At 45.0% G+C, this 15,237-nt stretch overlaps 1 protein-coding gene across 2 annotated transcripts in view; it reads left to right on the top strand.

Moving 5' to 3' along the window:
• Positions 1-15,237, top strand: part of MERTK (MER proto-oncogene, tyrosine kinase) — a 52,560-nt gene that overhangs the window by 13,540 nt on the left and 23,783 nt on the right. For both annotated transcript variants that reach the window (XM_082217397.1, XM_082217398.1), the window contains exons 5-8: positions 104-190; positions 2,821-2,936; positions 10,532-10,715; positions 11,181-11,332. In XM_082217397.1, the coding sequence (XP_082073523.1) occupies positions 104-190; positions 2,821-2,936; positions 10,532-10,715; positions 11,181-11,332 (539 nt within the window). The remainder of the gene's footprint in view (positions 1-103; positions 191-2,820; positions 2,937-10,531; positions 10,716-11,180; positions 11,333-15,237) is intronic.

The raw sequence follows: 15,237 nt of genomic DNA on the forward strand, positions 1-15,237 counted from the left end.
GGCTTTTTCTTTCTTCCTCTGTCACATTCCCGTTGGCCACCTTGCTGAGATTCTCATTTACTTTGATTTTATGATTTATCACCTTGTTTTAATTGGGTTGCAGGTCTTAACGAAACCGCCGTTTTCCACTGCGAAGCTCATAACGTCAAGGGTGTGGCTACATCGACGGAAGCCCGAATCAATATAAAAGGTCAGCCATAAGTATGACATGAGCTTGATTGTTCCCGCTAAAGCCTTGCTGGTGCACGCCTGCAATTCTTGACTGCTTCCAACTTGCTCAGGTTCAGATATTCTGTGATGAGCACAAGGGGAGTGTTGAGAACCTGCCTGCATATCAGTGGGAAGCTGCACGGCCAATTTCTGGACAGCATTTGGTCTGCGTGATTTCTCAACAATTGTCGTTAGCGATGAGGTGGAGCCTGAAAGATGATTCAGACTGAAATTTGCAGATCTGTCATTATGGCCCCCAACATTCAGGTGGAAAATAAGATAAGGCTCTTGCACCTTTCGTAGGAGGCCCAAACACTATCTTAAAATGCCTGCTGGAATAAGTGATTTTTTATTATTGAACAGCATTTCTGCATGCTATCTTCCCTAAGACACATACAATTTTTTTTATTTTTAAAAAATCATTTTTATTAAGTTTCCCATTTTAACAATCCAATCCAATCACAACAAATGTTCCAAATTATACAAATACATATCAAATAGTCCAAATATTCTGCCTAAATTATAAATTTTTTTGTTGGGACTTCCCATGCTTCAAGTTCGGAGGGGCTTTGATCATCTCATATCTCTGCTGCCTTGAATAGTCTTTGCAATAGTTCCTTTAAATCTTCCTGTTGTTAACCCTCCTTCTTTCCTAGCCTCCGAGTTGTTTCCACAAGCAAGTTGAAATAAGCAATGATGTGTTTCTGTGTGAATTTTATATGTATGACTCTCCGATGTTGTTGCAGTGTCTCCTCACATGCTGGTGTAAGACACATACTTTTTAAAATCTTTGTTGGAAGCCGCCCAGAGTGGCTGGGGAAACTCAGCCAGATGGGTGGGGTACGAATAGTAAAATTAATAATAATAATAATAATAATAATAATAATAATAATAATAATAATAATAATAATATCATGCTAATAGACACATATTTGTACACCTCATTTGCTTGGGGAACTGCCACCACAAAATTTGGAAGAGTGACCATTTAGAATAGCTGTATTTCAGTTTGTGCACTGTTTCGGGAAGAGCAATTTAGGGAATTTTGGGTTAAAAGGCAAACAGGTTTGCCCCAGGGATGGTGCCCTGCAGTGATGAAGGCTCCAGGAATCTCCTACAGTGATGGAGCAATGGAGTCTCAGGTCCTCTTGGGTCTTTTACAGTGGAGCCTTCTGAGTCAGAGGGTACCACTGCTACATCCTCAGGCCAAGGAAGCATCAGTCCTGAAGGTCTCGACTGATAGGAGGAGTCTGGGGGCTAGTGCTGCATGCCTTTCCTCTTGAGGTTCAGGGTCCTCACCTCCATCACCCAACGAAGAGGAATCCTTGTCCCTGACCCTGCATGTGCTTACAGCCATGTCAAGGCGATGATTCTTGCTGCCTCTGCCCTTGCAATGTTTGGAGAAACCTCTAGGTCAGAGCTTTCCAAAGCTTTCATGTTGGTGACACACTTTTTAGACATGCATCATCTCACGACACAGTCATTCGGTTTTACTAGCAAACCGGAGGTTAAACTAACCCCTTTCCAGCCCCGGGAGGAGCGCAGGGAGCGTTTGCACAACACACTGCAGCCGACACACTAATGTGTCACAACACACAGTTTGGAAAGCTCTGCTCTAGGTCCTATTTGGCTCTCATTGATATCATTGGAAACATGATGGGGGTCTGTTGATTTGGGATGGGGCTGAATATCAAAAAATTGATTTAGATTCATATATTTTATCTGTTTTGATTGGCCCCAATTTACTTTGGGCAGAAGTGGATCCTCTTGTCCCTGATTGGCACACAGTGAAGGGGATTTTATGTGGTGGGAGAGGGTTTTTTTTAAGATCCTGGGATAGATGCTCAAGTTTGTTAAGGTATTCCATTCAGCAGCAGCCTAATGTAAAAATAAAAATCCCCTTTCCTTTCCTTTCCTTTCCTTTCCTTTCCTTTGTTTGCTCTCCAGGGATCTTCCTAGATTTAGGACTCAGAAAGAACGCAGTTTACTTCTAAATAAGGCAAATTGTTATTTTGGGTCCTGAACAGAGATCCTACTTAGCTCTGCTTTGCTATGTCTCTTTGCAATGTGTTCCAAAAATAGTTCATAATTCTGTAACTCCTCAAATGGTCAACTAATAGTTATTCCATTATTTCTTTCCAACCAGTTCCACCCACCATAAAACAGATTTTGAAATTGCATGATTTTTTTCCCTATGGGACCCGAGGCACAGATCCTTATGGATTCTCATCATTTTTACAAGGGATTCTCTCAAACCCACTATTATTTTATTATTATTATTATTAAAATTATTATTATTATTATTTTATTATTACTAAATGTCTTTTTTGACTGCCATCCTAAGCACACTCCCAGACTCTTAAACCCCACAGAATACAGTGGAATTTGATTTTGAGTAAACCACCATATAGGATAGTGGGCACTGTCTGGTCTTAATTTGGCAAGCAGATAGCTTGGCCGTTTTTATTTCTGCCCCCTCCCCAACACATAAAATCCAGCAATTCTGATGGTTTTGCATGGTGTCCAGAAGGCCTGGCAATGGTGTGTGTGTGTTGTGCTGGCTGCCATATTCAAGCACAATTGCTGAAGATCTTGCTCTTTCTAATGCAGGAATCCCTTCCCCTCCTCTTGAGGTGCAAGTGAGGAGCAGAACAGCTCACACGATAGCAGTGTCCTGGGTCCCAGGCTTCGATGGCTATTCGCTTTTGAGCCGCTGCAGAGTTCAGGTATGCCTTTATTCATTGTTCAGCATTTGTGTGTTTGCTTTTACCTGATGGTACTTTCAGTGCCGTCATACAGTGGTACCTCTGGTTACGTACTTAATTCGTTCCGGAGGTCCGTTCTTAACCTGAAACTGTTCTTAACTTGAAGCACCACTTTAGCTAATGGGGCCTCCTGCTGCTGCTGCGCCACCAGAGCATGATTTCTGTTCTCATCCTGAAGCAAAGTTCTTAACCCGAGGTACTATTTCTGCGTTACCGGAGTCTGTAACCTGAAGTGTATGTAACCCGAGGTACCACTGTATATACAAATCTCTTCAGAAGTAAGTCCTGTTGAGGCTTTCTCCCAAGCAAGTGAGCATAAAGGTTGCAGTCATTGGTACTTCCCTGCTCTCTGTTGCAAGGCTGCAGAATATGGGGGAATGTGGCAATTCTTCTGGGTGCACTGCTGCAAATCAGGATTTCCCTGCATGTCTTAGTTTGCCTTCCTGCAAAGGAAGAACTTGAAAACAGAACTAGTGTTATGCAGAAGGGAAATATATCTAGACCCTGTGATGGTCACCAGCCATTTGGACCTTGATGTGGTTTGTTCTTCGTGTTCATCTTTTGGCTGGACAGGAAATGATACTTTGCATTTTTTAGCATTAAGTACAATTTTTACTGTTTGGGTTATTTTATTTTATTGTATATTTTTTTTGGTAAGTCGCTTTGGGGCTCTTCTTAAAGCAGTGAATATAACTGAAAATAAAGGATACAGTAAGCTGCTTCTCCTCTGTTAACCTGGGTTCCTGGAAGCCAGGCTTGGCTAAAGGAAAAGAAAGCAAAGGGTGGATGGAAAGAAAAAGAGAGAGTCGCCTTCCTCATTGCTCGGAGTAATATGCGCAACTGGCATTTTCAGTTCTTCATAAAGAGAATTCTGGGTGGCACATGTAGGAGGAACTCCGATCAGAGTTCATAAGTGAGTCATCCGAGCTACCGAGGTCCAAGTGGCTGTTGTCGATTTTATAAGAGTTCAGGGTACAAAAGCCTGGGTCAACTCCTTCAGTGTCAGCCTGCAAGAAATTAAACAGCAAGCGTCTGGTGATGACTGGCTCAGTCATGCAGGTGAAACGTCAACACAGCTCCCTTTGAGTTCATTGATTTACTTACATCCATAGCCCGCCCCTTCCGTCAGGCTTAGAATCATAGAATCATAGAATCATAGAGTTGGAAGAGACCACAAGGGCCATCGAGTCCAACCCCCTGCCAAGCAGGAAACACCATCAGAGCACTCCTGACATATGGTTGTCAAGCCTCTGCTTAAAGACCTCCATAGTAGGAGACTCCACCACACTCCTTGGCAGCAAATTCCACTGTCGAACAGCTCTTACTGTCAGGAAGTTCTTCCTAATGTTTAGGTGGAATCTTCTTTCTTGTAGTTTGGATCCATTGCTCCGTGTCCGCTTCTCTGAAGCAGCAGAAAACAACCTTTCTCCCTCCTCTATGTGACATCCTTTTATATATTTGAACATGGCTATCATATGACCGTTAACCTCCTCTTCTCCAGGCTAAACATGCCCAGCTCCCTTAGCCGTTCCTCATAAGGCATCGTTTCCAGGCCTTTGACCATTTTGGTTGCCCTCCTCTGGACACGTTCCAGTTTGTCAGTGTCCTTCTTGAATTGTGGTGCCCAGAACTAGACACAGTACTCCAGGTGAGGTCTGACCAGAGCAGAATACAGTGGCACTATTACTTCCCTTGATCTACATGCTATACTCCTATTGATGCAGCCCAGAATTGCATTGGCTTTTTTAGCTGCCGCGTCACACTGTTGGCTCATGTCAAGTTTGTGGTCAACCAAGACTCCTAGATCCTTTTGAGGGGGAGAACAAGAGCAGAAGATCCCAGCGTAAAAGAATGAAACCTTGCTGTCTCACAAGCCCTTTGCAGACCTAACCCAAAGCATTGAGGGCCAGCCCAAACTGGTAGACCTCAAAATACTCCTGAAATGTGCCCAGAGGGGCGAGTTTCAGGTGCAAAGGGGGACAGGCACAAGCAATGCCTATCTTTTGCCCTTACTCTCAGGATCTGATACGTAAGCTTTTTGCAAACATCCTTTCCAGGTGTAACTGAGTGCACAGTGAAGAGAAACAAGGTGGCACTTGCTAGCTTGGCTTTCAAACTCCACATGCTCTAGGCATCCTTTGTGCCAGAGTCTGTGTGCACACACCCAAAGGCTGCCTACGCACAAACTGCCCTGGTCAACAGTGTGGGTCGGGATTGTATAGTTACTGGTGCCAGATTTTGGGATGCCTTGAGCAAGAGGCTCTCACTGAGCCCCCCCCCCCATCTCGAAGCTGGCACAGCTATAAGATGATGGTAGTTTGCATGCAGAAGAACGCAGGTTCAGTTGCATACCTGGGAGAGAAACCTGTCTAACGCTCTGGAGAGCTGCTGCCAGACCGTGTAGGCAGTACTGAGCTAAATGGTCTGGCCTGGCGTTAGAAAGCTGCCTATTCTTTTATGATACTGTACAGAAAACACTCTGGATCTCCTTTCCTCAGGAGATCAGATGAGGTCCCTTCTTTTTAATGCTTTTCCTGGAAGCAGAAACCTTTTTGCTTGCCAAGTTGTTGAACGCGCTGGCTTAATGTGTGCAGGGTGTCTGTGTGTTTTCCTGTTGCTGTTCTTAAATGCTTAACTCTGGGTTTTATGGCGATGAGTTTAGGTTTTATTGCATGTCGCCTTGAGTGCCCTCTGGCTGGGATGGTGGCTGGAGAAAAAAGCAACAGGTTGGATCCTGCCCCTCCTGTGAATTCTGCCTTAACTATTTCAATTTTCAAAAATTGTACCGGCGAAACGCTCTGCAGTTTGAAAATGGCCAGAAGTTATCAAGCGAGGCACCGTCTGCTTAAGCATTTGACACATTTCACAGTAACGCTGAACGCACTTTATCTCGCTTCCCTTCGGTCACGCCGTGTCAAATGAACAGAACTGTGTGGATGTTGGAGCGCAGCCAAATAGCTTTGGTATCTAAGCGGTTGGCGTTTGGGGTTTCTCAGAAGACACTGGCTTCACAATAACAGTTTGTGCATCCTAAATTCCTGGGGGGGGGAGGGTATTTGTGGGCTGCCATCTTCCACATGGTTAAACAACTTGCATCCCGTTGATTTCTGGGGGGTGGAGGCAGCCTGTATATTAGGGCTGCAGCCCCTAATGTAGCTGTTGAATGCTGAAGCAGGGGGCGTTTGCTTGTTTATTTCGCCTGGAGAAATGGGATGCGAGGAACAACACTCTTGCCATCCAGCGTTTATGACCTCGAAAACACAAGGATGCTTCAGTTATTTCGTTGCTGCCATTTCAACCCATGCTTCCTCCAGTCAAAGAGCACAGAGGAGTGCAGAATGTTTTCCTCATAGCCTCACAATGACCCTGCAAGATAGGTTAGGCTGAGAGCAGATAACCAGCCAACTTTGCAGCTGGACAGGGATTGGGAACTAAGTCTCCCTGCTCTGTTTAACATTCTGCTCTTTACATTACGCTGCTGGTGGCAATCCACATCCCATGGAAGCTGCTAGTTCAGGCAACAAAAGATCTATGCATGTTCTGAGTGGCCGGGAGGAGACTGATTTGCTGCTGGAGATGGGGAAAAGGATGTTTCAAAAGCATGCTAGCGATTGCCAGAAAAGCAACAGGATTCTCCGGTTGGAGGCAATAAGCTACAGAGCCACAACTTCATTAGTGTCCAGCTACACATTTATACACAAACTCAAGTAACTGCATCCTAACAGTATCTGTTAGGATCTGAAGAAGTGTGCATGCACACGAAAGCATATACCAAGAACAAACCTAGTTGGTCTCTAAGGTGCTACTGGAGATTTTTTTATATGTTTCGACTGCATCCTAACAGCGCTGTTTTATTCTTTTCTTTATTAAAAAAAGATTTTTCAGGGGTGATTTTGACTAGGAGAACAGCAGCAAGGTGGCAGGTACCTGTTCCCTTGATTCTTTCCTCACCACTATCGTTTCTGGCAGAAAACATTTTTGGAAAACAGAAAAAAGAGGCCATTGAAATTAGTGGACCTAATAGTAAAGATAACGGGACCCCTGACCATTAGGTCCAGTCATGGCCGACTCTGGGGTTGCGGCCCTCATCTCGCTTTATTGGCCGAGGGAGCCGGCATACAGCTTCCGGGTCATGTGGCCAACATGACTAAGCCGCTTCTGGCGAACCAGAGCAGCGCACGGAAATGCCATTTACCTCACCGCCGGAGCGGTACCTATTTATCTACTTGCACTTTGACATGCTTTAAAACTGCTAGGTTGGCAGGAGCAGGGACCGAGTAATGGGAGCTCACCCCATCACAGGGATTTGAACCATGACCTTCTGATCGGCAAGTCCTAGGCTCTGTGGTTTAACCCACAGCGCCACCCGCGTCCCTGGACCTAATAGACTTGTGGCCATTAATTTCAACGGGTCTACTCTGAGTACAACTTAGTTGACTACCACCTCTGCTTTGCAAGCAGGCAGTACCTGCTTCAGTTTCTGGCATCTCCCGGTAGTACTGGGAAGGGACTGTGGCCGTGACCCTGGAGAGCTGCTGCCAGTCAATGTTGACAATATCAGCTCAATGGACCAAGTAGATCCCTATGTAAAGGGATGAAAGGAATGAAAGAAGGCATTGGCTCTGGCCAGGGAGGGCAGGGTATAAATAAATTTTTTATTATTATTATTATTATTATTATTATTATTATTATTCCCTGTATTTGTCACATGCACCGCCGCTTCCATTCTGCTGCAGTCCGCCTTCTGCCACAAACTATGCTGTTCATCTTGCTGCCCACTGTGGTGAAATTATGCAACCCATTTAATTTCGTTGTTCCACTCCATTCATTTAAATGCAAAGGGAACTCGATGCAAATGGCAGGGGGCTTAAATTCAATGGTGTATTGTTTGCAGACCAAAAGCAACAGCAAGAGTAAATATTCACTGGATTGATTTCCATTCTGGACATTGGATGAATGAGTGACTTCTGCTCTCGTTTCCGTCAGAATTCGCCAGCATCCCTAGTTCTAAAATAAATTTTTGCACCAGCTAGGTTCTGTGTAGAACAGAGAAAAACCCCAGCCAGAGATCCGTTGCAGAGCCACAATATCTCATGGATAAGTGACCGAGCAACACACTCCAAAGCTGCCACGATTGGCTAAAACAGGTCACAAGAACTCCTGGCTGGAAGCCACAAGCCCATTGCTCCCTGTTCTTTCCATGGCTGGTTGTAGACCAATGGAAAGCCCCAGGATGCAGGCAGAAACCCAACGTCAGGGGCAATGCAGGGGTGCAGAGTCACATCCGCACAGCAGGCCGCCCTTTGTGATCATGCTCCGCTTTTAAATAATTGTTTCATTCAGCTGAGGAAGTGCCCTTACATGCAGATAACTGGGCAGCATCAGGATTTCCTCTAGCTGGGACTTGTTCCTAAGAAAGGTCAGGGCATATTTTCCCCCATATCTCATTTTGCACATATGTATTCCTTCTAGTGCCGAAACATAAAAGCATCTGTGAGCCTGGTTATTGCGTTTCCTATGTGATATTTCCACAGTATCAGCTTAAGCAGCACTAGTTGCTTTCTGGAAACTCTAATAAGCTGCTTTTGTGAGTTGCGGTGGGTGGATCAGGAACAGGGTGATGCCTTTCCTTTCTTGATGTTGTCATGTCAATGGTATTTGATGCTGCATTCCTGCTGAAACTCCGGAAATAGGTTGGAAAAAAATAATATTTTTAAAGAAACCCTATGACTTAATATTCTGTAACTGGCCACTTTACAGATACAGTGGTGCCTCGCAAGATGAAATTAATCCGTTCCGCGAGTCTCTTCGTCTTGCGGTTTTTTCGTCTTGCAAAGCACGGCTATTAGTGGCTTAGCGGCTATTAGCGGCTTAGCGGCTTTAAGAAAAAGGAAACAAACTCGCAAGAACTCGCAAGACGTTTCATCTTGCGAAGCAAGCCCATAGGGAAATTCGTCTTGCGGAACGACTCAAAAAATGGAAAACTCTTTCGTCTTGCGCGTTTTTCGTCTTGTGAGGCACCACTGTACTGTAATAAAGGAACAGAATTTATGAATTCAAGAGCATTCAAAATCCCCAAGGCAAGACCGTTTTTAGAGCTCTTAGCATTTGATACTCACAAAACCAGGCCAGAATTACTATGGTGTTGATGTTTTTAAAAGGCGGTGTGGTGTGTGATTTGGTTTGGTTCCTTTCTCTGGACCAAATGGCCTCAGACACCTTTGGGAACACAAGAGCCAGTAAGGGGAGGGCAAATGAAGTACACCAAAAACAGGAACAGCTGGTTTTGATTACGCTTGCGTGTTTGCCTGCCAGAGCATCTGGTAGCATCAAGGGCTGCTCAATTTTCATTTACTGTCTGGTGGTGTGCAGCTGCCAGAGTGAATGCTGCCAGAGATGAGACTAGATTTGAGCGATACAGGCAGGGAGAATGAGACTGGGTTTTGCAAAAAGAATTTTTTTAAAAAATTAAGATAAATGTGCCGTGTACAATGTAAAGGTAAAGGTAAAGGGACCCCTGACCATTAGGTCTAGTCGTGACCGACTCTGGGGTTGTGGCGCTCATCTCGCTTTATTGGCCGAGGGAGCCGGTGTACAGCTTCCGGGTCATGTGGCCAGCATGACTAAGCTGTTTCTGGCGAACCAGAGCAGCGCATGGAAACGCCGTTTACCTTCCCGCCGGAGCGGTACCTATTTATCTACTTGCACTTTGATGTGCTTTTGAACTGCTAGGTTGGCAGGAGCTGGGACTGAGCAACGGGAGCTCGCCCTGTTGCGGGGATTCGAACCGCTGATGTTCTGATCAGCAAGTCCTAGGCTCTGTTTAACCCACAGCGCCACCCGCGTCCCTTGTACAATGTACTTGGCTTGTTTTAATGATAATTTGAGAGGGGCGACAAAACAGAGAAAAATTGTTCTCCACTGAGGGTGAAGGTAAGAATCATTGCCTTCACTTTTATTTGGCTGCAGGTGGGAAATCACGTGGCTAAATACAAAGACTAAATGTCTTTGCGGGGGAAAAACACTCAGACACCCTGCACACAAAAAGATAGCAGGTCAGGGATGAGGGTTCTAGTTTCTCCTTGCCGTGCTTATTTTCTAGGTACAGGGATTTGTATGTTTGTTTTCTCTCTGGACACATCTAGTCACACAAGCCCTCACTATGAAGATTTGCAGCTCATTTTATGACTCAGGTGAGAGCTAGGCCTAGGCAGATTCAGGAAGTTCTAGTTGCTTTCCCTCTTCACATGAGTAACGCATGGAGAAACTTTGGTTTGACTCCAAATGTGTTTCTGAAGCTTGTGTTGGGCCTTGAAACCTCTCTTCCTCTCGCCTTGGTCATTTGTTGTAACTCTGTGGAAGGGAAAGTTTCCCCTTGTCCTCAGCCATGAGCCATTCCTTGCCGTTCAACATGCTTATTTTCTGTGGCGAGAGGGTGGGCTTGCCACTTTTCTTCTTGCAAATTACACAGGGCTGCTGGCAGATAATGGTGCCTGTAGCTTTGGAACTCCTTGCTGAATCATCTTTGCCTTAACCATTTTTGTTCTTCATTTCAGGTGGCGGATGCTTTTGCACCAAGCAATGCCTCTGTGTTGGTTTTCAACACTTCTGTGCCCCCTCATCTGTACCGTATTCAGAATCTGGGGGCCCTGAAGGATTATAACATCCGTGTTTCTTGTATGAACGAAGTAGGCTGGTCTGCCTTCAGCCCGTGGATAACTGCCAATACAACAGAAGGAGGTAAGTAAAACAAGCTATTTCTGGGTTAGCAAAGTCTGTAACCTGAAGCTTCTGTAACCCGAGGTATCACTGTACTGTCAATTAGGATAGCGGCTGCTGCATGGGAATGTAGTTGTGCGGCTGTTGTGGGCGCCTATTGGACAGCGCCAGTGACATCACTGATGATGAGCAACGCACCCACCCACCCTGCTCTCGTATCTGGGCCATTTTCTTAGCAGATGGGTATTCACTTTCTGTGCCACTCAAGCAGTGCATGTAGCCCTTAAAAAATAATAATTAAGAGTGGAAGCCACTAGCAAGCCCTACATACCCTGTGCCTATCTTGTGATCTACATGCCTTTGTTTTTGTCTTGTTCTTTGAATGCTATATGCTCCCACCCCAACAATTCTGCAGCTCGCGTCTTCCTAAAGTCAGCAAAATGGGGAAATGACCAGCCATCTGTTTTTCCACTGTGTGTTTTTCAGCTCCCTCTGCTCCGCCTGGGAATGTCACGCTCTCCGTCAACGAGTCCAGCTCTTCTGTGATCGTCACGTGGATAAAGCCTCCCTCTGCACAGCTAAATGGTGAACTTCAAGGCTACAGCGTCTCTCATGTGTGGCAGAATTCAGAGGTGTTTGTAAGTATTGAAACAATGGCTTCATTCACATGTCACCCTAAACAATGGTTAACGATAGCCAAGGTTTTAAGACCAACAGGAAACCTTGGTTTGCCAAGCATATCTGAATTGTATTTTATAAACCATAGAGAAGCAGTAAAGCTGGGCCCAATGATCAACTATGGTTTGCTAAACCATGGTTTATAAACTATGGGTTAGTGTTATATGCAAACCAGGCCAGTGAAACAACTCAGGCTCCTATTAACCAGAGTTTTTTAAGTTATTTTGAACTGATTAAGGGAAATGCAGGTACTGATGTATCGCATAAATGCAGCTAAGGCAGAATGGTGAATTTGCTCAGGGAAGGGGATGCGCTCTCTCCAAATGGCCCCAGATATTTAGCAGCAGTTAAGAGATTGAGGGGGACGCGGGTGGCGCTGTGGGTTAAACCACAGAGCCTAGGACTTGCCGATCAGAAGGTTGGCAGTTCGAATCCCCGCGACGGGTTGAGCTCCCGTTGCTCGGTCCCTGCTCCTGCCAACCTAGCAATTCGAAAGCACGTCAAAGTGCAAGTAGATAAATAGGTACTGCTCCAGCAGGAAGGTAAATGGCGTTTCCGTGTGCTGTTTTGGTTCGCCAGAAGCAGCTTAGTCATGCTCTGCCAAGAAAGCGAGATGAGCGCCGCAACACCAGAGTCGGCCACGTCTCGACCTAATGGTCAGGGGTCCCTTTACCTTTACTTAAGAGATTGAGGTGGCAGTCCTACACTCACTTATCTCATAGTTAGTCCTGCTGAACTCATTAATAACGTATTTCTAAGTAGACATGCACAGGATTGCACCGTGAGGCTCTTAAGTCTGCACTGCTCCAGACTTGGCATTCATCCTATATCCCTGGCTTTATGAATGAGAGAAGAAGATTAGGCCCTAAAATCTTCAGCTGCTTGTAGCTTAAAAGGATGTTTGGGAAGATCCTGCGATCTAATACTTTGAAGCCTTTTGTGTTTGCTTATGAGAGCATTGCAAAAAGCCTGTTGAACTTCGAGACCTTCTCGAGTGGGGAGTCTTACTCACAGCAAGCCTCACTCATCCCTCCCAGTCTCTGAGCAGGTAGAGAACAGCAGTGAAGTCCCCAGTTTTATCTAAAATGTGTTGGCCTACATCAGAAAAATTGTGGCATCACATAGCTACAAGTCCCATGAGAAAGGAAAAAAGAAAACAAGAAGTTTATACTTGTGATAGAAGCATGATCCAGATTCCTAGTTTAGGTTTCCACTGAGTTGATTTTATTTATATTAGATTAGCTTTTTGAGTCCAAAGTGTGAGGTATTGAAAAGAAACTGCACCGCGGCTCACCAAAATCTTATGCATGCCTACGCTGAAGTAAGCACTGTTGTGTTCATTGGGGCTTGTGCTCAGGTCAGTGCGCAAATGTTTTCGTTGTTTTCAAATCTCCCATGGAAGGGGAGAATGTGATTTATGCTTGTTTTCTGTACGACTTGAGTTTTCTGTTCCCTTTTTAATGTTTTTGGGATTTAGAAATCAAAGTGCTCAAACCCACTGAAATCAGCAAAGTGATAATATGGTCTTGTGACTAGTCTAGGGTGGAGATGCAAACTCATCAACTTGTCTAAACTAAAGGTCACTTCCTTCATCCTCAGAGAAGGAAGGCATAAATCTAAGCATCTTGCCTCTCTAGAAAAACGCTGGATGCCAAAACTTTTACTATCTAGGCAGTTCACATTCTGCATGTGCCTGCAGCTTCAGAGTTGTAATAAAACACACTCCATTGTTTGCTCTTGAACATTCCTGAGTACGACAGAAAAGCATTTGTCAGGCTGTAAGTTCTTAATGAAGCCCTTTCAAAAGACAAGTGGCTTCTAGCAACAGGACGGATTTATTATGCAGCAGAAGTTGCTTAGGCAAGAGTTTAATACGCTTGTAAGATGGTGCAAAAGTGTACTGCTCCTGATCTGAGACTGAGAACGGGACATGGGATCGCCTACCCCATTTCTTCAGCCATTTTGTTTTGGGACCTGAATTCTGCTTGTTTTAACAGTGATTATAAGCCTCATATCAGGAAAGATGTTAACCATTTTTTATGCTTCTCCAGTTCCCTCTTAACCAGGGGTTGCTAACTAGATTTGAACCCTGGTTAAGAGAGAATGGCTCAGTTTGCATATGACGCTAAACCAAACCATGGCTCAGTGTGGACATGTGAGCATGCGGGCTTCTGCAATGCTGGGAAAGTTCATTTAAAAAAGAAATTTGTTCAAATTCCTTATCCAAGGAACTAGTTCCAGTTAAGCTTGTCCTCTTACAAAATGAACTAGTTCATAAAAAGTTCATTCTCAACCCAAAACAATTCAGAATGTTACAAGCTGCTGTGTAGAAATATAAGGTCAAAACGTAAATCAGAGGCAACAGACTGGTAACAAGATGTCTGAAAGGCAGAATGACAACAGGTAAAGCTTTCCTCAAAGTTGTATTTCCCTACTACAGAAGACTTACCCTACTTAATTTGTGCCAGCTACAGAGCTGCTAGAGGCACAAAGCATAATTCACTTGGTTTCTGTACTTGCATTTCTCACTGCAAGCTGCTCCGGTTGGAAGAGAGTGAATCTTTTCAACAAGAAAAATATAGGAAATGCCTCATATTCCTTCCTTCTGATTGCTTAGCAACAGTGACTAAGCATCCTCAGCAACACCAACACCTCTATATCTGCCCAATAAGCCTTAGATCGTTGCCTCCATATTTTAACTTTTAAAAATGAATTCTGGTCAATGCTAAGAGCCTGTGCCTCCTGGTTGGAGTGGGTTAAAGGTAAAGGTAAAGGTACCCCTGCCCGAAAGGGCCAGTCTTGACAGACTGTGGGGTTTGTGCGCCCATCTCACATTTATTGGCCGGGGGCCAGCGCTGTCCGGGGACACTTCCGGGTCACGTGGCCAGCGTGACATCGCTGCTCTGGCGAGCCAGAGCCGCACACGGAACGCCGTTTACCTTCCCGCTGGTAAGCGGTACCTATTTATCTACTTGCACCCGGGGGTGCTTTCGAACTGCTAGGTGGGCAGGCGCTGGGACCGAACAGCGGGAGCGCACCCCGCCGCGGGGATTCGAACCGCCGACCTTTCGATCGGCAAGCCCTAGGCGTTGAGGCTTTAGCCCACAGCGCCACCCGCGTCCCTAAGTGGGTTGGAGGAGAATAAACATGCAGATAAATTAGAAATCATTCAAAGTTCTTTCCCCCGTCCCCAAATAAATATAGTTTACATTTGGTTCACCTGGCAATTATGAGAACTACTTTCAGGTGTAGTTCAGAGGTTTTTGATCTAGTTCAGTGGCCTTTTGTTTATGTGAACTAGTTCATGGCAAATGCTGGACTTCTGGAAAAGAGACTGTGGCTGCCTCATTCCTCCCCTCCTTGCTGCTGCTATACCCAGTTAAGCCATGTTTCAGCTTAGTGTGTCATCCGTACCCCAACATGGGGTTTGTCTCCTCCAGATCAGTGCCGGATTTACGTATAATCTAAACAAGCTATAGCTTAGGGCCCCGCACTTTTGGGGGGCCCCAGAACAATTAAAGGAAAAAAAACTGGATGCACATTTCCAAAATATAAGATAAAAAGCAAATAAAATAAAACCTACATATAGCAACAGTGTTTTGTTTTGTGCTGTGTAGACTCCTATGATGTAAGTAATGGGCCCCACCTGCTAGCCTGCTCCTGAAAATATCACTGGTTTACTCCTTTCTATATATAGGGTGCCTACATTCTGCATGGACTGGTTGAATGGCAACATGTGCAAATTGCTTTAGATACCTATTAGGTCCATAAATTACCATATACAGTGGTGCCCCGCAAGACGAATGCCTCGCAAGACGGGAAACCCGCTAGACGAAAGGGTTTTCCGTTTTTGAGCTGCTTCGCA

Source organism: Podarcis vaucheri (genome assembly GCF_965113315.1).
Source record: "Podarcis vaucheri genome assembly, chromosome: 3".
Taxonomy (NCBI): domain Eukaryota; kingdom Metazoa; phylum Chordata; class Lepidosauria; order Squamata; family Lacertidae; genus Podarcis; species Podarcis vaucheri.